Genomic DNA, 21,614 nt, shown 5'->3' with positions numbered 1-21,614 from the left:
GGATCGGAAGGTCCTGGGTTCGAGCCTCGCTCGGCGCATAGTTGAGTCCTTGGAAAAGACTCTTTACTCACATTCTCTCACTGTACTCAGGTGTAAAATGAGTACCTGGCCGTTAACAGCGTTGTCTTTGTCCGAAAAATTGTAATATCGCCTAACAGGCGTCATGTCTCGTCCTACATGTTAAATGTTGCTGTTGACCAGGGACCCCTTGTAAAGCGCATTGAGCACGTTAAGTGGATATTGCGCTATATAAATGCTCAATTTTATTATTTTTTTAGTAGTAGTAGTAGTAGTAGAAGTAATGAAATAATAATAGTAATAATAATAATAACAATAATAATAGTAATAATGATAATGATAATAATAATAATAATAATAATAATAATAATAATAATAATAATAATAATAATAATGATAATGATAATGATGATGATGATGATGATGATGATGATGATGATGATGATGATAATGATAATGATGATAATAATAATAATAATTTTTTTCATATTATAGACAACCACTCAGAAACAAAATAATCATTTTTCTATGCAAGACTTGGCTTGAATGGTTAATATGGTTATAAAAACGACTATCCAGGTGAAGGTAACCTAGATTATGAATCTGAGTTAGTATGGGAGTAGACAATCTCTTCACAGGTGAAATGAAAATAGTGTAAAATTTTACTAACCTTTTGAGGTGAAAACAAATTCTGGGGAACTGATGCTTTTCGCTTCGCCTGCAAATATGCAAATAAAAAAACATTGTCAAGTTTTAATGTTGTCTTGATAAATTCATTAGGTCATAACATGCAAAAGTGTAAGTGCACCTCCCTTTTGCACTGGGCCAGTTTGCAAGAGTACAATAGATACAGACGTCTATGCTGTTCAAATGAGGGGGGGAGAGGCATGCTCTCCTCTGAAAACTGTCTGCTTTATTAGCCTTACTAGTTTCTTGCTGCTGGATAAAAAAACGTCTTAAAATAATAGAGTTTGAACATGCACAAAGTTTGTCAACAAAATGAGTATAATTCCATGGTTTGTCACAGTTGACCTAACATTAAAAATGTTTCAGTTTTTTTTTTGTTTTTTTTTTTTTGTGTATGACGGTATTTTATGTGTATTTAAAATCATATGTAGCTCAGTCCTCACATTTGACGTTTCTACGGGTCTGCATGAAAGGGCTGATAATTATTATTGTTATGATTATTAATATTATCATTATTATTATTATTATTTATCAGTGAGAAGGAAATTCAAGGAGACGTGAGCAGGGTAGGATTTAAAGAAAGTATTTTTAAAGTAGGCAGATAGATCTATCACATTTCATAGGTAGCGGAATTATACAACATTTTTATTATATCAAATCATAGCATATCAGTAATAGGGCTTTAAAATTGACCAGAGGTAAAGAAATTTTTGATGATTCAAAGACATCTCTTTCACTGTTGTATAACTTAATCCAAGAGGAGTCACTGTCTACTGTCTTCAATACCACATATAGAGAAAGACCTGAAATCCTTTCTTCCACATGGTGCGCAATTATTTGCACCGCAGTTGAACCGTTAATAGAGTATATTATTAGAATAAACATTGTTTTATCTTTGCTTTATATTTCATGCCACACAGCTCTTTAACATAATAGTTATCCCATTATCTGAATTTGAGTATTTCCGTTGCCACTTACATTTTAGATCTACCTAAACCTTAATTATATTTTCAAAACACATCAGTACACAGATTTCAATTTTTGGGACAAATAAATCATTCCTCTTTTTTCTTCTTCTTCTTCTTCTTATCATCATCATCATCATTATTTTTATTATTATTGTCATTATTACTATTATTATTATTATCATTATCATTGTTTTTATTATTATTATTATTATTATTATTATTATTATTATTATTATATTATTATTATTATTATTATTATTATTATTATTATTATTATTATCATCATCTTTATCCTTATTATTAACTTTTTAAAAAGAAGTTGGCACTACACCAGTTATACGAGGGCTCTTTCAGAAATAACCGAAAAATGCCCATTGCTCAGCAACCAGTGGAGATTTTTTAATTCTGTAAACGACATGATATTCCTTATTTCCTTATGGATATTCCCAGAAATTATGAAGTGCATCATTTTGCACAATGAATTTCTAGACGATTTTAAAGAAAGATGGCGGCCCACCTTGAAACTTGGTCAAAGGAGGAAATCAGAGCTGTCATACGTTTTTTGAACGCCAAAAGTCTGAATCCTACCGAAATTCATAAAGAACTTCAGAGTGTATATGGTGAGCATGTTATAAGCCGTACACAAGTCTATCACTGGTGTAATTTGTTTGAAGCCGGCCATTCCGACTTGACAGACAGGGAAGGGAGAGGGCGTTCGATAACTGCGATGTCAGAAGACAATGTGAAGCGAGTTGATGAGCTTATTCGTCAAGACAGGAGGTTGAAACTTCATGAAATCGCAAGCAGTCTTGAAATTTCGGAAACTTCTGCCCATAGAATTGTATTTGATGAACTTGGCTACAGATTAGTCAGCGCAAGATGGGTTCCTAAGCAATTGACAGACAATCATAAAGAACAAAGATTGGACATCTGCAGGGAACTTTTGAGAAGAAGCAAGAGCTCACGCAGGGTTCACGGGCATACTGCCAACGCCGGCGGAGACTTTCTAGGGTACGATGTGACTTTTCTTGACAGCATAGTCACCGGTGATGAGACTTGGTTGCACCATTGCACCCCAGAAACAAAGCAAGATTCGATGACATGGAAACATCCATCCTCACCTGTCGCGAAGAAATTCAAAGTCATGCGGTCAGCAAAGAAAATAATGGGAACTGTTTTCTGGGACAGTCGTGGTGTTATTCTGTTCGAAACCTTACAACCTGGAGAAACAATCAATGCTGCAAGGTACTGCCAAACTCTTGACAAGCTTAGGGAGGCCATTCGCAGAAAGCGCCCAGGGCAGTTGACCAACGGGGTCATTTTGCAACACGACAACGCTACACCCCACACAGCACGAGTGACGCAAGGTTGGCTAGAGAAATATGGATGGGAGATTTTGCCACACCCACCACACAGTCCAGACCTCGCACCATCTGATTATCACCTCTTTGGGCCACTGAAACGTGAGCTGGCAGGAAAGCGCTTTGATGTCGATGAAGAGCTTGTTGACCATGTGCGGAAATGGCTACAAAACCTTGACGGAAATTTCTTCCGAGAGGGTATCTATTCCATGGTGCGGCGTTGGCAGAAGTGTGTCGACAGACTTGGCTGTTACGTAGAGAAATGAAGGACGAGTCAAGGTATGAACAAGTGCAAGAATTTTGTTGATAGCATAAAAAACGCGGATTTTACAGGCATTTTTCGGTTAATTATGAAAGAGCCCTCGTAATAGGCAACAAAACTTCAATGATTTTTCTTAAGTAATGATGTTGGGATGAAGCCAAGATAATAGCGTTTGGAAGGATCCATTATTATAATTTCTCGTATTTCTTCCATTGTTGCTGGAAAATATCATCTAATGTGACTCCCTTGAAGGGTTCATCTTTTGTTTTTTATGTTGTCTTTTGGTCTAAATGGCAAAGAATAGAGGAAATCTTTTCTTTAAAAATAATTTGCTCTCATGACTGTTGTTGGCGTTGGGCAACTTTTTTAATTTGTGTTTGCAATTGATGGTGTTTTCTAATTTTGAATTAATCATTTTTTGGCATTCTTTAATTTTAAGGTCTTCTTCTGATCTTTATGCTATATTTTTGCAAAAGGCCTCATGGGCCCACCAACGCAAAATTCACAAATTCGTCAAGAAACAAACCTATTATTATGTTGACTCCCCGAGTCGTGTAAAGTGCTTTATTGATTTTTTTTGTTTTGTATTTTCAAAATCTGTCATTTTTGGTGGTAATGCATTCCATTCTCAAATGGAATTTTATACACATACTAGATACTTTCAATGTGACCCATTGCTTCTAAACGGAATTATTTCTCTGTGCGTTAGATTCTAAAAATTGAATTTATATAGGTATCAAACTTTATAAAAGCAGAGTCATTGTTTTAGGTGGATTGATATATTTCTGTATAAACATTGAGACATGACTTTCCCTACAACCTGTCTGCTTGCCTTTTATCTTTTTTTCTTTTTTTGTTGCAAACTTTACATTTCTATCAAGCCATTGGGCTTTTTTCCTATCGGTGATGCATCGTCATGTTTATCAATAAAATCATTTAGAATAATATTAAAATCATTCATATTTGTTACATTCGATACATTATTTTCATCTGACACATTATCTTTAATATCTAACGAACAAATCTAGATTTATTTGGTTAATTTTTCTCCTGTCTACTGTCTTTTAGGGAGCATCTTGTAGGATTAATAAAAATGAAGAGTCCTGGGGTGTTAAGTGATATTAAAGTGTAGGGTTAATTTACCAATTTCAATGTAGCACTCAAAGCTGAGGGCACTTCATAGATCTGAGGGACTTGACATATAAAAAGATGTGGCTGCTTTTCAGGTTCTCTGTTTGTCAGCATTTGGGCATTGATTCTTAGCTCCACAGTCAGCACCCAAAACTTGTTCTTGGCTAAAATAAAAAGCAAAAGAAAATACTTTGAAAGAATTTATTTCACGGGAATGCTCAAACTCACATGTTAAAGAAAAACTAATTGAAACTGTAAATACCACTCTAATTACGACTATCATACACTATTCGTTCTTTACTTCTTTTAAATTCTAAATTCAACAAAAAAAACAAAAAACGACACATATGTTAATAAGGATGGCTATTATATTGAAGTAAAAGGAATTGATAGATTTGTCAAGCTGCTTTGTGTTAATACCTGTCATATTTATCATCATGCTAATAAAAAATATTAAAATTTTAAAAAACATTCTGTACATTGGTTGACAACATAACGATGATCTTTATGTTTCCCCTGATTCTTGTCGATAATAATTTCTTTTGCTTTGCTGTTTCTCAGCTTTAGGAAGTCACTACACAATCACATTTCTCAAACTTAGAACTGTAGTCACATTCATGGGTGTAGAGGATTAGGCCTACAATGTGTTCAGATTATGCAACACTACTCTTGAGAGGTTGGAATACCTATAGGTCCTTAACCAGTAGTGATTGGTTAGCTGAGTTACTCAAATCTGGTGAAAAGTATTTTGCAGTTGACTAGTATCCTTTCAAAAAGGTAGCAAGTACTTGTTATTGTCTATTTAGCATTAAGAAAGAGTGATAATCTCCCAAGTACCATCTCGCCAACCATTCAAGAGAATTTTTAAAATGGAATACTGGAATTGACGCAACACTATGAAAATGAAAGTTGCTCAAAAAGAACACTAATTTGTGGAAAAGTGTACAAAAGGAGAAATACAAAACAAATATAATTGGGTATAACCTCTAGATTAAAAACTGATACGTTTTTAAAGGCTGCTTGTATATTGTTATTATTATTATTATTATAATTATTATTATTAGTATCATTTTTATCATCATCATCATCATCATGATCTCACTTGCAGATTTTGAAAAAAGAAATAAATCCAATGATCCAATAAAACGATGCAACCAAATAATGTAAACATGATATAATTAGCATCACAATATGGAGACATGATATACTTACCATTGCAGTTGTATCTTTTGATGTCAGAAGCTCGTAAGGACAATGTTTCCCATCTTGGCTCTGCACTCTGACTAAGCTAAAAAATAATTTAAAAAAAAATATCCTTCAGAGATTATAATTGGATATTAATACCATCTATAATTATACTCAAATACATCTGCTTTTGTTGTTGTTTGTTGCTTTAGGTCTCTTCCAACACAATTGAGGTTATATGAGAGACCGCTGAAACAAAAAAACAAGCAATCTAACAAAAATAGTACAAATGTCAATCAAAAGCATAACTTAAAGATATCATAAGCTAAATTATAAATAACCAAGAACAAACAGGCAGAGGATTTACAGGAAAAAAAATATCCCTGTCAAAAATACAATCACAAACCAAAGAAGCAGGATAGGTTAGTAAAGAGAAGAAGAAACGACATCACTATCGGATCGTACACCCATGCGAACATCATAGGTATTCGATTCAAGGGTGATGCTCCCATCCAACCACCCTCAAATACATCTGCCAATCAACTATAAAAAACAAGGGACATTTATCAAACCCAGGTTCAGCCGAGTTTTCTTATTTTTCTGATCCTCTCAATGCAAGGACAATTGTGTCATTTAAACCTAGCTGAGAGTTCCTTGTAATAGACTAGCGTCCTATCCAAAGGGTAGTAGCTATTTTTTACAAACTAATTTATGCTACAGAAACCAGTTTAACCTTTTGCTCAATGAGCTTCAGAGCTTAAAAGAACTATTTCGTAAAACAATGTTTCAGAATGTAGGTATTTAGCAACGGAGTAAAACAGTCTGAAACCATTAAAATACCATATATTTTGCTCCATACCCTGAGCAGATCATTGTATAATTATTATGATCATCATCATTATTATTATTATCATCATTATTATTACTAAAAAATCTTGATTACGAAATAATTAAGCACTATATTCTCTATTATCGCCTAGCGCCCCATCTAATCCTAAATTGTATTTCATTTGTATTCTTGTTATTGTCTTAGCTAGCTTTATTGTCATAAAAAACATGAATGTGCCTGCTCCTTCTTTGCTGCAAAAATATTTTGTCAACAAAAATATTCTCATCCATAAAACGTCATTTCAATACTACAAATTACTATTCACTAAACAGTGTATTGGTCGCCATCAGGCCAATTTTGAGAACAATGTGAAACAGAAACAAAATATTAATGAAAACAAATAGACCCTGCACCTTTATGCACAAACTACTGTTTGATATCCGTTTGAACATTTTTTGAGAAATGCAAGAAAAGTACATAGAAACAGGAACTCACTGCACCGACTACAATGCTGAGGCATTGACAATCAAAGAGGGAATAAAGATAATCAGGGAATCTATATGGTGGGCATCTTCTTCTCCTTTACCACAATGACACATACCTGTTTCTCCTAATTTGAAAATCTTCTGCATGTGGTGTTTCAGACGACTGTGTCCTGATCGCAGTCTAAAGATTGAGATCTGGTCTTTTCTATTTAAAAGTTTGGCAGAAAGAGAATAGAACCAGAAAGAAATACCAAAGACATTTATACCTGGCTTGGTAATAAAGTGGATTGGCAAAATAGACTGATCCTCTTGCTCCCAGTGTTGAAATCTATCCAAAATTCATCATATCCGTCATCCTCGGGTTTATAAAGCTAGAATGAAAATTTGTCATATTACAGTTACATCATTAAAAAAAAACAGCTGCCAATAAACCACAGTAAGTTAGTTTTTGATAAACAGTATAATATTGGTTTGAGTACATGATGTGGTTATCTGTAAGTATTTCAATACATCTTATGGAATATAATCAGACATGTAAATGCTGAAAAACAGAACTTTTTTAAAACTCAAATTTAGTTTTATTTTTATATACAACTCTCAATTCAATAGTTTTAGGTCACCAGAATGATTGACAAAATTTTCTATCATACAAAATTTTCTAACATTTAATTGAAAATGAATGCCCAAGTAATCAAATGACTGAAAGAGATAAAGACACTGATATTTTAATTGTCACAAAGCAGCGATAAACTGTGTACTGCAGTTACATAACTTCTATAATCTCAATGGAAAACAAATATTTTACCTGAAAACTCAAATAATATTAACAAATCTTTCTGAAAATTTTCTAGTAACGGAACATAGTAAGGAATACATACTTGCTCTCCATCAAGTTTGACATTCTCAACTGGAAAAGAGTAAATTCTGGTGGGGGAGGGAAGGGTGTTTGGAGAATAGGGGGAAGGGGGGGGGGGGGGGGTAGAATGCATACAAAAATTTAAACAACAATTTCAAATATATAATCTCACAATGAAAGCTGTATTTCTTCTTCTTTTTCATCTTCTTCTTCTTGTAATAGTGATGATGATGATAATGATTTTTATCATCTAAAAATGTGTACACACTGGAGGAGATATAAATAAAGACTGTCCTATATGTTCTTATTTCATCTTTTATTAAGATGTCTTGTATATGTGTGTGTGTGTGTGTGTGTGTGTGTGTATGTGTGTGGGTGTGTTTGTGTGTGTGTGCATGTGTATGTTTGTGTGTATGTGTGTGTTTGTGTGTGTCCCCGATAAATAGAAATGGATAGAACATTTCAAGCTGAGATCCTACCCTTCCTTCGAATTTATGTAGCACAATATTTAATTCCATTGAATAATTAGGGAGATTTCCATATTAGAATGAGCTAATTTTCAAATTTCATAAATTAGATCTGAAAAAGTAAAATGCTATCCGTTTATAGATAGTTTAAATAAAATAATAAGTGAATATAAGTAACAAGTGTAATATACACACGAAGAAGGCCAAAGGCCGAAACTTCGTTTAATTTGTTTTGTATTAAGAGTCATTTTACTCCCTTTATTTTACTATACAAAAAAATCATTGTATGTTATGTTAACAAGACTGTACACAAATTTACATAATTGAATTAAACAACCTCCCTTTCTCCTATATTTTAATGTTGTAAGGGCCCAGACATTTTATTCTTCCTTCATACCATACATCATGAAGAGTATATGGTGATATTGCAATTTATAAAACTCATAAGTGGCAGTTCCTCTGAATATATCTAATTAGTGCAAAGCTCTGCGAATGTGCTAATTTTGTAAATATACTGATAAATAAATAAAAATACAACATATAACTTAAAATATAACTTAAAATTTAACAACCAAACAAACTAACAAACACAATAAAATTTTCAAAATTCACATATCTACTTTATATACTTCAAAATAGAGCAAATTATTAAGTGAATTAATCACAACTTATCTGCCATATTGAATGAATGAATGACCCATTCAATAAATAAATGAACAGAAAAATGAACTCATTAAGCATTTACTTTAATTTTTGAATTATAGTTTTCTTTAAAACAGCTAACTTTTAAAAAATTATCCACGACGAGAGCTTATAATATCAAGTATGTAAAAAACGACGATGACTGAAACAAACCAGTTAACTTTGCAACAATCATGAAATTTAAAATTCATCTGAATCAGATAAAATTAAAATCAAACAATGTTCATACCGGTTATCAGAAGAGTTCTCTTTTATGTTGAATCTATTTAGAAATTTTCTGCAGTCCTAATAAGATACGGCGAAAAAAACATTGGTCAGTATCACCATTAAAACATCACACCATGTTGTCCAAAAAAAAAAATGTATATACATAGCTTTGCTGATTACATTTTATGGAGCATTTTCTAGCGTCCTTTCTTAAATAATCAAAACTGTACTTCATGTATGTACCAAAAACTGACGTGTGAATAAAATAATAACAATAAAAAATTTAAAAAACAACAACAAACAAAACAAAAGACAAGATAATCTGAAGTATTCTGTTTAAAATTGTTGTTCACACATCAAATGAGTTCATAATAATTATTACATTAAAAAGTCATATCAACTTCAAAAGTAAAGTTATATATATAGAATTCAAAGCACTTATAGAGCGAAAAAAATCCTTTATGTTGGCATATGTGTTTAAGCACACAATACAATGGCGCAAAATATAAAAACCTAAAAGCAATAAATGTAAAATGTAAAACCAATTAGAATTGGGAAGAAAGCCAAATATGTCAATATTACATAAACTGTAAGCCCATGATTTTGAAGACTTTATTAGATCGGAATATTTTTGCTGTTTTTCCAATCCTTTTTAAAATAATCAAATCCTATTATTGTTCATGTCAAAATCTTCATGAGTGAAGGTGGACATTAAAGGAAGATTCAAATTCAGATTCAGATCCTAAATATAATTAATCCTATATTTGTCCCTTGCATTTAACCAAAAGCTTCTAACGTACCACATCAAAATGACTGTCCCTTATGTTCAGGAAACAAGAAAGCAGGAACTTGTCAGGAATCAACTTCTTGAAAATGCTTTCTCGTGAAGCTGGTTGTGGTATGAGCCTTAAAAGACTTTCAATCAACATAACTTGCAATTCAAAATCTGTGAAAGCACAAATTGGTGAAAAAAGACATTTCCTAAGTTTTAACAGGCAATCGAAACTCCTCACATACAGTTACGATTAAGTTAATAAACATTTTCAAATTGTTCTCAAGTAGTAGAAATATTGGTGAAAAAAAGACATTTCCTATGTATATAAAGGCCAACCAAAACTCTTCAAATACATTTTAGACTGAGTTAATAAACATAGTTAAATTGTTGTCAAATTGTTCACAAAGGTATTTAATTCAGTTTGTTGAAAATGTTTCATAATCACATTCTTACACACACTAGATGATACGGTTTTCATTTTAAAACATTTGTCTGACGCAATAAAAATGCCCCAATAATTAACAAGGGAAAACAATCATAGAGTTTAATAAAGACACTGACCTCCTGCGGATTGGATCTTCGAAAAAAGATTTTCTCTGAAAGAGCCAAAAGTCAAAATCAGTGACACCATCTGCATTTTAAAATAACAAAAACATAAACTCCATAGAATGTTTACAGAGCTGTCAGTTATTTATTCAGCTAACTTATAAACACATAATATAGAAATCTTTTTATACTATTGTGGATGTTAAGATCTTACAATGATTCTTTTCATTACATTAAAATAATCCTTTTCATTTATTACCACTGTAAAAGACATTTATATAATCTTTTATGCACATACATTTGTAAGGTACTTTTATTTTAGTTTTACATTGATATAAATCAAAAGAGGAATGCTGCTCTGATTTTGACAAAACAAAAACCTAAGAAGTTAAAGAAAGAAAAAACAACTCTTCCACGACTAATATTTGTAACAAGAGAGAATATAAGTATTCTTAAATCAATAGATGTAAATAATTAACACCAAATAAAGAGTAGACAGAAAAGTCTTGATGCCGCTCTTGTATTTTCAAAACTATAATAGATATGAAATTGACAAAGTTATCAAAACAAAGCTTAGTATATGTCCTTTCCGTTAATCATTTTAAATTGAAGCATAGTCACCATTCTCATCTACACAGAGCCGCCAACAATACACCAGCTATTGCATCATGTCAAAGAGGAATTCATGTGGCAAACTTTGACAACATCGAGTCACCTCCGCCTGCACCTCATCATCAATGCCAAAATTTGCCCCTTGAGGTGTCTCTCAAGTATAAATATATAATATTTATATTATATATAATATATATATATATATATAATATATATAATATATATATATATAATATATATATATATATTTGAAGCTAAATGGGAACTGTAACGGGGGAGTTTTACAACTTCAAGAAAACTTCCTCTTTAAATGTAATCATGCATTTGTGTGAGCATTATCAGTATCCAACTGGCACAGACCTTTCTGTAGCCCAGGATTTTTCGAACGATATCTCTAACTCTTCCCTTTGAAATTCCAAGCCTTTGCAAAATGTCTGTGATTGGCTCGATTAAGTTGGTCAATATTTTTTTGTTGATTTGGTACGGTCGATGCACTCTATGGATGAACACTACGAGCCTGGTCATAAATGTTGGTAAAGTCAGCATCAGTTCCAGTAAAACCCACCTTAAACATCATAAACGAGTTTCAGCCATTCATGAATGTTTACAGGTGCACATCTCTCTGCAGTAAGGAAATCAATTACAGACCACCATTTGATGCATAATTCCTTTTAAATGATTTCTTCTTTGGAATAGTGGTTATTTCAAGTAAGATAATTTTAAGTACAAATAATAGCAGCTAAATAAAGTTGGTGACAAAAATAGCGCACAAATATGATCTAAAGTGTATACTGGTGCGTTTAATACAATCAGAGTTAGACATCAAGACTTTTCAGTCAAGCCTAGTACAATATCTCTGGCAATACTCATTTTGACAGGCCAGAAAAGCACTACAATTCAGAAATCTTTCAGGGTAATCATGAAAAGGTTTGTAGCTTTGTCTAATTTATCTTATATATATATGAATATAAATTATTACTTTTGAAGTAAAAATCATTCAAATAAACATGCAGGGGCTTCTCGGGCAGTTCTATTTCTACTGTTACAAATGTCTAAACCCAATAGTAAAGTTATTTTAAAATATGTGAGGAGAATTTAAAACAAAAAGTGGTAACTACATTGTGTCTGATTTACTGAACTGAGATGTCGTTGTCATTTGTAAGCATCGTTTTAAAATACTGCAAAGAATGTTAAAGTTGCCATAAATCAATTTATCAAAACAACAATTTCAGGTAGTTGATAACAGATGAAATCATAGCTTACATTTTGGTTAGAAAACCATCTCTTTTCATCAATTCTTGTGCAACTTTGAGAGAGCAACCTTCTAATATTACATTAAAAATTCGGGACAGCTGAAAAGTATATAAATCGCATTTTTACAAAATAAGAAGCATTAAACATTACATAATTGGAAAATCCAAATGAATTAACTGATTTGTAACAGAGACAAATACATAATTATATTAAATAATACGTTCTGCCTAACGAATCATTTATGCAATCATGGCAAATACATAGTAAATTGTTCATTTTCAATAATAAATTGATTGAGTGAATGATCTCACAATAAATGGAGTAATACTAACATCTTAAAAAGCAATTCATCAAATTTGAAACATTATTATAGTCCATGTTTTCTTATCTGGTATTTGAGACCAATAATTGTTGACAAAATGCTGTTACAGCTGTTGTTAGGCTGTTTGTTATGAATAAAGTTATTCGCATATTGATAGTTGATACCTTTACCTCATATTTTGTATTATATTTTCACATATAAGCTCTAGAAACCATTCTAAAGAATTTTGATTAAATAATCATTTCGTATTATCTTTTGGTTAAGCTTTTCCCAACAAATTCTTTAAAAATACATAGCAGCAAAGAATTTTGAGAATATATTAACGTTATACAAACCTCCATTTTAACACAAACTGAAGCCCCTTCATATGTCACAAGGTCGATAAATATTTCCGCTAATGAATAGATCAGCTGCCATGTGGCTGGCAAACAAAATGAAATAAGTACAATAACAAAAAGAATGAATCAAACAAGTTGAAAATGATCAAAATGCATATCATTGTTCTTTCAATAATTTTTTAGATCATAATTAATTTTGTTGGTGAACATCGACATTATTGCTTACACTATTCTTATATTTACCATTCCTCTAAACTTTCACTTTATATTTTCATTAAAATATGTAATATTCAAAATAACATACTAAAAATGGAAAATAACTATAAATCAATTATTTAAAAAAGCCATTTTAATAAATATAAATAATGCTTTCAGAGCAATTAAACAAGGTTTACATCTTTTTACCTTCCTTTCCTTGCCCTACGTAAATCTGTGAGTGAGACAAAGAAAAAAAAATCACTTATGTGACCCAAAAAAATCAAAATTGTTTAAAGTCAGTTTTGCATCTGAGCAAAGCTTATTATATGCCTGAAAATAATATTCCAAAGTTATACAATTCTGATCATCTGTTGCTTACAATGCTTGAAATGAAAGGAGAAAAGTTGTGATATAAGTAAAAATGAATCCAACATCGACTCAATGGCTATGGCTATTAAAAGGCTTAATAGGGTAATGCAATTTGGTTGACAATAAACGAAACCTTGCATAGTATGCATACGCATTTTCTGAATAATCTCTGTAATATTAATTGATTGTTACAATGTCAAAAAATCTACCGAAACACTAATGTGACTGTTAAGATGTGAGATTTTGGGACTTAATAATGCAGTGATTTATTTATAATGGAATAGATGGCGTTGAGATTCAATTTGATGAAATTCAAGAGATTTAAACATTACATCTCCTATTTAATCTATGAAAAAAAAATTCAAATGTCAAAAGTGTAAAATGAATTGATAGCCAATAAATTTCTAGCTGCAGTTTTGAAACTGGACAAAGAGAAAGAGAGAGAGAGAGAGAGAGGGGGGGGGGGGTAATGACAGAGAGTGAGAAAGAGAGATAGAGAGAGACAGAGAGAGAGAGAGAGTGAGTGAGAGAGAGAGAGAGAGAGAGAGAGAGAGAGAGAGAGAGAGAGAGAGAGAGAGAGAGAGAGAGAGAGATGAAAAAAGAGAGGGAAAATAAAAAAATGTCATTCATAAATTGAAAAATTTCTAAATTTCTAAAAAGTCAAACGTACTTTTAACTCTGTTTTCTCAACCAATCACGAAACCATAGACCAATGACATTGCACATCAAAACTTAAATATCTAATTATAACTCCTAATATAAATAAGCAAATATGAATAAATACAAATTATAGTACTATTATTATTATTATCATTAATAATACAACAACAACAATAATAATAATCATAATAATAATAATAATAATAATAATAATAATAATAATAATAATAATAATAATTACAACAACAATACTACTACTACTACTACTACTAATAATAATAATAATAATAATAATAATAATAATAATAATAATAATAATAATAATAATAATAATAATAATAATATGCAAAAGAAGAGGAAGAGGAAGAAGAAGGAGAAGAAGAAGAAGAAGAAGAAGAAGAAGAAGAAGAAGAAGAAGAAGAAGAAGAAGAAGAAGAAGAAGAAGAAGAAGAAGAAGAAGAAGAAGAAGAAGAAGAAGAAGAAGAAGAAGAAGAAGAAGAGAGAAGGAAGGAGAGGAGGAGGAGGAGGAGGAGGAGGAGGAGGAGGAGGAGGAGGAGAAGAAGAAGAAGAAGAAGAAGAAGAAGGAGGAGGAGGAAAAGAAGAAGAAACAGTAGAGTAAGAAATTTAGGATATCCAGGGTTGTTGCCATTTTCAAATGACAGTTTTCTTCTATATTGTCATTTAATTAATTTCAAAACCTGGTGTGTTCAAAATATGTATGAAAACCTTTAAATACGGAAAGGCACTTCTAACAATTTTGAAATACAAGTATCAGTTATGCTTTCTGAATAATATATATTACATAACAATGAAAAAGCAGATTTTACAAACTTGACAACGAGTCTTACCTCAATGATATCCTCCACCAAACCAATACATTTGAGAAAACGATGAACATCCCTTGGACGCTTTGCAAGTTGAAGAGCATCTGTAGAAAATATGATACATCAAATAGATGGGTGAACCATTTCAAAAATATTGTAAGTATTGCATGATAGCTATTTTTAGTGCTACTAATATTGCAAAATTTATCATGGCACAATTGATTATTTTCTCTTTACCACAATTCGAAAGGACACAAGTTTAACATCTCTTTCCTACTTAACAACTTGCATAAATTTTCATATTTTGCAGTCCTATTCAGAAGGTATAGACCATTGTTATTGTCAATTTCATGTTGCAGAGACTGTAATAATTGTGATAGCAATAAGTCTGATTTTTTGTGCTACTAGAAACACAACATTTATCATACACAACTGAGTTATTTTCTCTTTACCATAATTCAAAATGATGCAAGTGAAAGAGCTCTCTCCTTCTTAAACAGCGACTTATAAATTTGAATAAAAATAGAGAAAGCGTATGTAAAACATTATGCTTTTTGCTATGATCAAATTTTTTTCAGAGTGTAAGTTAAACCACATAATATGATGAATGAAGAATTATTCAATCGGAAACTTTTGCAATTTATGAAACAACATTCATTGCCCAATAAAAAAAAAAGCCTTTCAAATTAACTTACTTTTAATAATCTCACCTAAAACTTTCATTTTCAAGATCTATTTTACCTCGATAGAATACTGCATTGAAGCACTGGCCCCAAATGTGGCAAATAAAATAACTAGTTGAGCAATTATAGCACAAATTAAGAACTGATCATACCCTTTATAATTTCAATTGTTAGATTGTGATCATCTGTAGGCTTGACAATGGATGACAGATCTTTCAAATTTCTTAAGAAGTCTATACGTCCCTGTAGACAGCGTTCAAACTTTTTTGTTGTATCCATTATAAATGCTGAAATTAGAACAAATCCAATATGTTAACGTTTAAACAAAGTACTGAGAAACTTGACAAGTCAACAATTTGGCTTGGAAACGATTTCAAACTTGCCAGATATAAACTGAGCAGACAAATTGTAAAGGATAGAACATGAGAAAACTCATTCCTTGAGTTGTTTTTTACAAATCACCCATCACTTGTTGATAAAGTATGTATCTTACCTGGTTTTAGTGAACACAATATAGTACAAGTTGATCACCAAGTCAAACCTAAAAGGAAAAGACACGTAAAGAGAAAGATCTAAATGTGGAAACATTCAAATATTCACACGAAAAAAATGAAACAAGAAACAATACACCTTGTCAATGTATTCTGAGAAGAGATTTCCATCGACTCTGACATAAGTGACCAATGGGAACATTTTATCTGCAACATCAAATCTATCCTAAATGATAATGTCCCCTCGAAAAATTACAAGTTCAAAAACACACCAATCCAAACTAACATGCAAACTAACAGACTTGTGAAAAGGAAATACATACTGTATCTAATAAAAGCCAAAAAAAAAAAAAAAATGTCTGAAGTGGCAAGGGACGACTTCTAAAAGATCAAAGCGGAAACTCAAAGAGATTACTGTAGAGCCTACAGGAAGTAGTATGTTAACGAAATAATAACTAATGACAACAAAAGCAATAAAATCTTTGGTCATACATCAAAATAAATAATAGATACAAAAGCGGAATCTATACACCAAAGACAAGAACAGAGCATTCCAATCGGACCCAAAAATTAAGGCAATATAGGCTACTGAACTGTCAGTTTGCTTTAATTTTCTCTGATCGAACAATCACACAGTTATATGGCATATGACCAGGACAATTTGGACATGCCTATAATGAAGGTATCAAAGTATCAAAGAGAGATGTAGCAAAGCTTCTAATTGCAAGGATCAAAAACCAACTGGTGCTGATGAATATCAATGAAAAACTGCTCAGAAGAATTAGAACCTATATTGAGACATAATTTTCAGAATTCACTTAATCAAGGGAATGTAAGTGACAATTGGAATTTGTTAAAAATAACACAGATTTACAAAATGGAAGAAAATGTATGATATCTAGTGTCCCTCAGGGCACAGTTTTCAGCCCCCTTCTATGCTTAATCTACATTCATGATATGGGAGAAAGACTTACACCAGGAACTCCAACTGAGATTGTTAGCATGTGACAGCATTCTCTATCGGACACTAAGAACTAAATGTGAAACAGAAATTCTTAGAGCCGATCTAGATAGCTTACATGCTGGGAATGGAAAACAGCACGAAACTCCATCCTCAGGTTCTAATATTGACAAACAACAGGAAAATCATACATTCAACATACACAATACATAACACCACACTAGTAGCAAAATATCTGAGTGATAATAACTAACCAACTAAATTGGAAAGATCATGTAACAAACATTGTTAAACCTATGCAAAAAAAAGCAAACTCTATCTTGGGTTTCCTTCGAAGAATTTATACGACGGCAGGAATATTGAATATACCAGCTCTAAATGGGACTCTCACAACAAATCAAGAATCAAATATTTTGAATTAGTCAACGACCAAGTGAAATTACACCTCGGTGATACTCAACAAAATCAGACCAAGCCATCCAAGTTTGTGGTTCCCCACTAAAGAGTGGATACCTACTTATACTCGTTCATATCTTCAAAATTGAAGTTACAGATTTAAAAGGAAGAAGATAGGTCCATAACCTTTAGTATACAAAGATTACAAAAATACAAAACATAGGCAAGATGCAGTGCCTGACAGGGACCGCGTCTGTAGCAGAGTGTCAGGATTTAAATCGTAGAGGATTGATTCAGCATTGGAATGAATATTCCTCGCCAGGACATGAGATCACAGTACTTACTTACTTACTTACTTATCCGAACCAGCGACCACCTCAGCTCTAGCCCTTCGGTCTTGTGCCATGACGTAGAAGTTAGATGTCTTTTGTAGTTGTTCCACGTGACTATAAAGTGTGTTACTGATGCTTGGATTTGGTGGGAGGAATGTGCATCTCAGGTCTTCAAGAGGTTGACATTCAAGCAAGTGGTGTGTTACTGTTTCATTGGGGTGTTGACATCGGGGGCAGGAAGGGGATGTGTCTTTTGTAATTTTGCTTAAATGGTTGTTGAGCGGTATGTGTTGTGTTCTTAGTTGAAAGATGATGCTTTGCTGGTGTCTTCTGAGCTTATTTAGGCAATCAGTCTTTACAGGAGTGGTCATATGGGAAAACATACATCTACCCGTGGTGCTCATTGCCCAACTGTTCATCCATTCTTCTCTCTTATTTCTTTTGATTATTTGTTTCGCTGTGTCTAATGATACTGGAATTGATGGTTGTAAAAGTGTTGATCCGAGTCTGGCTAGTCTGTCTGCATTGTCATTTCCTGGTATATTTGAATGTCCCGGTATCCACTGGAGAGATAAGTCTACTCTGTGTGTTGTAAGGAATTCATCTAGTTGAGATCTTAAACTATTGAACGTTGAGGAGAGTTTATCTAAATCGAGAGCTTGGAGAACCGATTTGGAGTCTGTGAAGATGACAGTGTTTTGAAGTTTTGAAGGGTTTAGCTGGAAAACAGAAGAGAGGTGTCGCAGTGAAGCTTCTATTGCAACTGCCTCTGCCTCGTAGTTTGAGCAGGAGCTTCCGCAAGAATTGTGGATTTTATCACAGGTTTTATCTGGGTATTCTACTACAAACCCATACCCAGCATTTTTAGTTCCTTTGTGGGCAGATCCATCTGTGTAAACATGTATCCAGTTGTCTGGGTATTCTTGTATTGTCTTCATTGCTAATGTTTGTATGTCTGATTTGTTTTTATTTCTTGTTGTTTCTTCTACGAGGTTAGTCTTTATTTTTGGAAGTTTTAGTTCGGCGTATGGAGGTTTTTGACTGATTAAAATAGATTTTTCTCTGTTTTCTGGGAGTCTGTGTCTTTCATTCAAGTTGTTAGCAATGTGTGGCAGGGATTTTTGTTTTAATCTTGTTCTTGGTTTCCATTTCTCTGCCATAATTCTGTTTGGATGGTTTTCCTCTTTTCGTTTGTATCTTTCAACCATTTCAAGCACTGTTGATTCTCTGCGAAGTCCAAGTGGTTCCACATTAGTATGTATTTCACATGCTGCTGTGGGTGTCGATCTCAGGGCACCGGAGATGAAGCGAAGGGCTTGGTTTTGTACTCTGTCCAAGGTTTTGTGTGTGTTTTTACTACCTACATTTTGGAGGGCTAAATTGTAGTCCATGACGGAACGCACATAGCCTAAATAGAGTTGTCGAAGCGAGTTTTTGTCTGCTCCCCAATTAGTACTGGCTAGTCGTTTTAGTAACTGGAGTCTCTTTGTGGCTTTGGTTTTTACATTCTGAGTGTGTTTGTTCAGAGATAGTTGTCTGTCTACCTGTATGTCCAAATATGTGGGGTTTTCTTCTTTCGCGAGTCGATGGCCTTGGATGGAGAGTGCTATTTCTTTCTTGGAAACAGGATGGCTCTTAGTAAATATAGAGTAGACTGTTTTATTGCAATTAACTTTTAATTTCCATTTATCACAGAAGGTGTTTAAGCTTTCTAAATCTTCATTTATTCTATTGGAGGCTATTGGTAGGTGCTTCGTAGTATACCACATAACTAAATCGTCAGGATATAGGGCCTTTTCTCTCTGTAATACTTCTGGTAGATCATTTATAAAAATAAGAAAGAGAGTACAGCTGAGGCAGGATCCTTGTGGGAGACCTTCCTCTAATACTTCTCTGTTTGACAGTCCGTTATTAATTTTTGTTTGGATTGTTCTGTTACTGAGAAATTGTTTAATCCAGAAGTAGAGATTTCCATCAATTCCATAGTCCATCATTTTTGATAACAACCCTTTCCTCCATACTTTGTCATAGGCTTGTTGGAGATCAACAAAAACCGTGACTGTATGTTTTCCATCTTGAAAGCCATCAATTATTTTTTGACTTAATCTAAACAATTGATCTTCTGTTCTTTGCCCTATCCTAAAGCCTGCCTGATATTTATTTAGTAGGCCACATGTCTCCAGCCACCAGTATATCGGTTATTTACCATTCTCTCAGCGATCTTTCCAACACATGAGGTGAGAGATATTGGTCGGTAACTTTTCGTTTCGTCGGGTGGTTTATCTTTCTTTAAGATTGGAATAATAATAACATTTTTCCATCCCCTTGGTACTATTCCTGTCTCCCATGTTAGATTTATAAGTTTGAGAAGCATCTGTTTACCTCTCACGCTAAGATGCAAGAGCATTTCATTGTGTATCTTATCTAGTCCAGGGGATTTCCTTAACTTGAGTTTTTTCATAGCTCTGTGAAGTTCTGACATGGTAAAGCCCTCTTTGAACAGGTATGAGATAGCTTTTGGGGCCTTTTCTTGATGTTTAAGGTCTTTAATCAATTTTTTGTCCTTTTCACTTCTTTTTGATGCCTTGTTTACTGAAGCAAAATGTTTGTTGAAGATCATGGCTTTTTTTTTTGGTCATCTACGATTGTTCCTTCTGTAGTTTTAATGGGCTTTGGGTTGGTTTTCGGGGTTTCATTGTTAAGATTATTAAGTAAGGCCCATGATTTTTTCCCATTTTGATTGAGGTCAATATTAGCGCATGTGTCTGCCAATTTCTTTCTTTTAGCGTTGTGAATAGTTCTTTTGACAATTGCCGATGCTTTATTGTACTCAATCTTGTTTTTAATGGTTTTGTTTTACTCTAAGTTTTTCCTTGTTTCATTTCTTGCATTTACTGCTTTTTCAATTTCTTTGCTCCAGAAGGGTTTGTAATTCTGTCGACTACCTCTTGGAATTCCTGCTTTTGCAGCTGCAAGAATGGCTTTGGTGAGGGCTTCGTTTAAATGTTCTACACTTGATGTATCTGTAATTTTTGGAAGCTGGTCATCTAATGTTGCTGTGAAAAGATCCCAGTTTGCTTTCTTGAAATTCCATTTGGATTTCTGCTCAAATGTTTTCTTCTGTGTTTGAACTGTTATTTGTGTTAAAATTGGTTTATGGTCACTGCCTATTTCATCCAGGACTTTAATGTGACAAGAATTCAGAAGGTCAGAGGAGATGATGGTTAGATCGGGGTGACTCAGGGACATATGAGCTCTGTGAAGAAGGGTGGGGATTGAGTCTGCATTTTGTAAAATGGTGAGGTTGGTTGTATTGCAAAGCTTTTCTAGTTCTTTTCCTGTGTTGTTTAAATTTTTGTATCCCCATGGTGGAGATCACAGTACAACTGCTTTCTAAAGTTTGAGGTCTAAAATAATAAGTATACCCTGATTCGAATATGCAGCAACAATAATAACATTGAAGCTTATAAAGGAGAATGAAAGGAATAAAATAAAAGTGGCATCCTAAATTTGCACCACTATGGCTGATTATGGATTCAGACGATGGCAAAGCAACCATCAGTCACCCGTTCCCCCTTAACTATCTATTGATAAAGAATCAAGGGTCTTATAAAAAAAAAAAAAACTTTTAAAAAAATGATCTCAGTAAAATGCCGATATCCTTTCCTCCCAAGCAGTTTATCTTTTTCTTCGGA

General features: G+C 33.0%; 1 protein-coding gene across 2 annotated transcripts in view; it reads right to left on the bottom strand.

Moving 5' to 3' along the window:
• The window catches only part of LOC144962887 (uncharacterized), a 65,996-nt gene that overhangs the window by 43,726 nt on the left and 656 nt on the right, over nucleotides 1-21,614 (bottom strand). The window contains exons 2-14 of one of the 2 annotated variants that reach the window (XM_078896252.1): nucleotides 15,892-16,026; nucleotides 15,081-15,160; nucleotides 13,411-13,435; nucleotides 13,003-13,088; nucleotides 12,355-12,443; nucleotides 10,495-10,529; nucleotides 9,959-10,104; nucleotides 9,181-9,236; nucleotides 7,805-7,850; nucleotides 7,193-7,297; nucleotides 5,640-5,715; nucleotides 4,440-4,591; nucleotides 689-736 (exon numbers count right to left, since the gene is read on the bottom strand). In XM_078896252.1, coding sequence (XP_078752378.1) covers nucleotides 689-736; nucleotides 4,440-4,591; nucleotides 5,640-5,715; nucleotides 7,193-7,297; nucleotides 7,805-7,850; nucleotides 9,181-9,236; nucleotides 9,959-10,104; nucleotides 10,495-10,529; nucleotides 12,355-12,443; nucleotides 13,003-13,088; nucleotides 13,411-13,435; nucleotides 15,081-15,160; nucleotides 15,892-16,018 — 1,071 coding nt within the window. In that variant the 5' untranslated portion in view covers nucleotides 16,019-16,026. The remainder of the gene's footprint in view (nucleotides 1-688; nucleotides 737-4,439; nucleotides 4,592-5,639; nucleotides 5,716-7,192; nucleotides 7,298-7,804; nucleotides 7,851-9,180; nucleotides 9,237-9,958; nucleotides 10,105-10,494; nucleotides 10,530-12,354; nucleotides 12,444-13,002; nucleotides 13,089-13,410; nucleotides 13,436-15,080; nucleotides 15,161-15,891; nucleotides 16,027-21,614) is intronic. The other variant, XM_078896253.1, reaches the window with a different exon arrangement.

This window comes from Berghia stephanieae, chromosome 1 (assembly GCF_034508935.2).
Source record: "Berghia stephanieae isolate SIO BIC M18660-M18661 chromosome 1, UCSD_Bste_1.3, whole genome shotgun sequence".
NCBI lineage: Eukaryota > Metazoa > Mollusca > Gastropoda > Nudibranchia > Aeolidiidae > Berghia > Berghia stephanieae.
The sequence above is the reverse complement of the archived record's forward strand: the minus strand, read 5'-3'. Positions and strand labels throughout refer to the sequence as shown.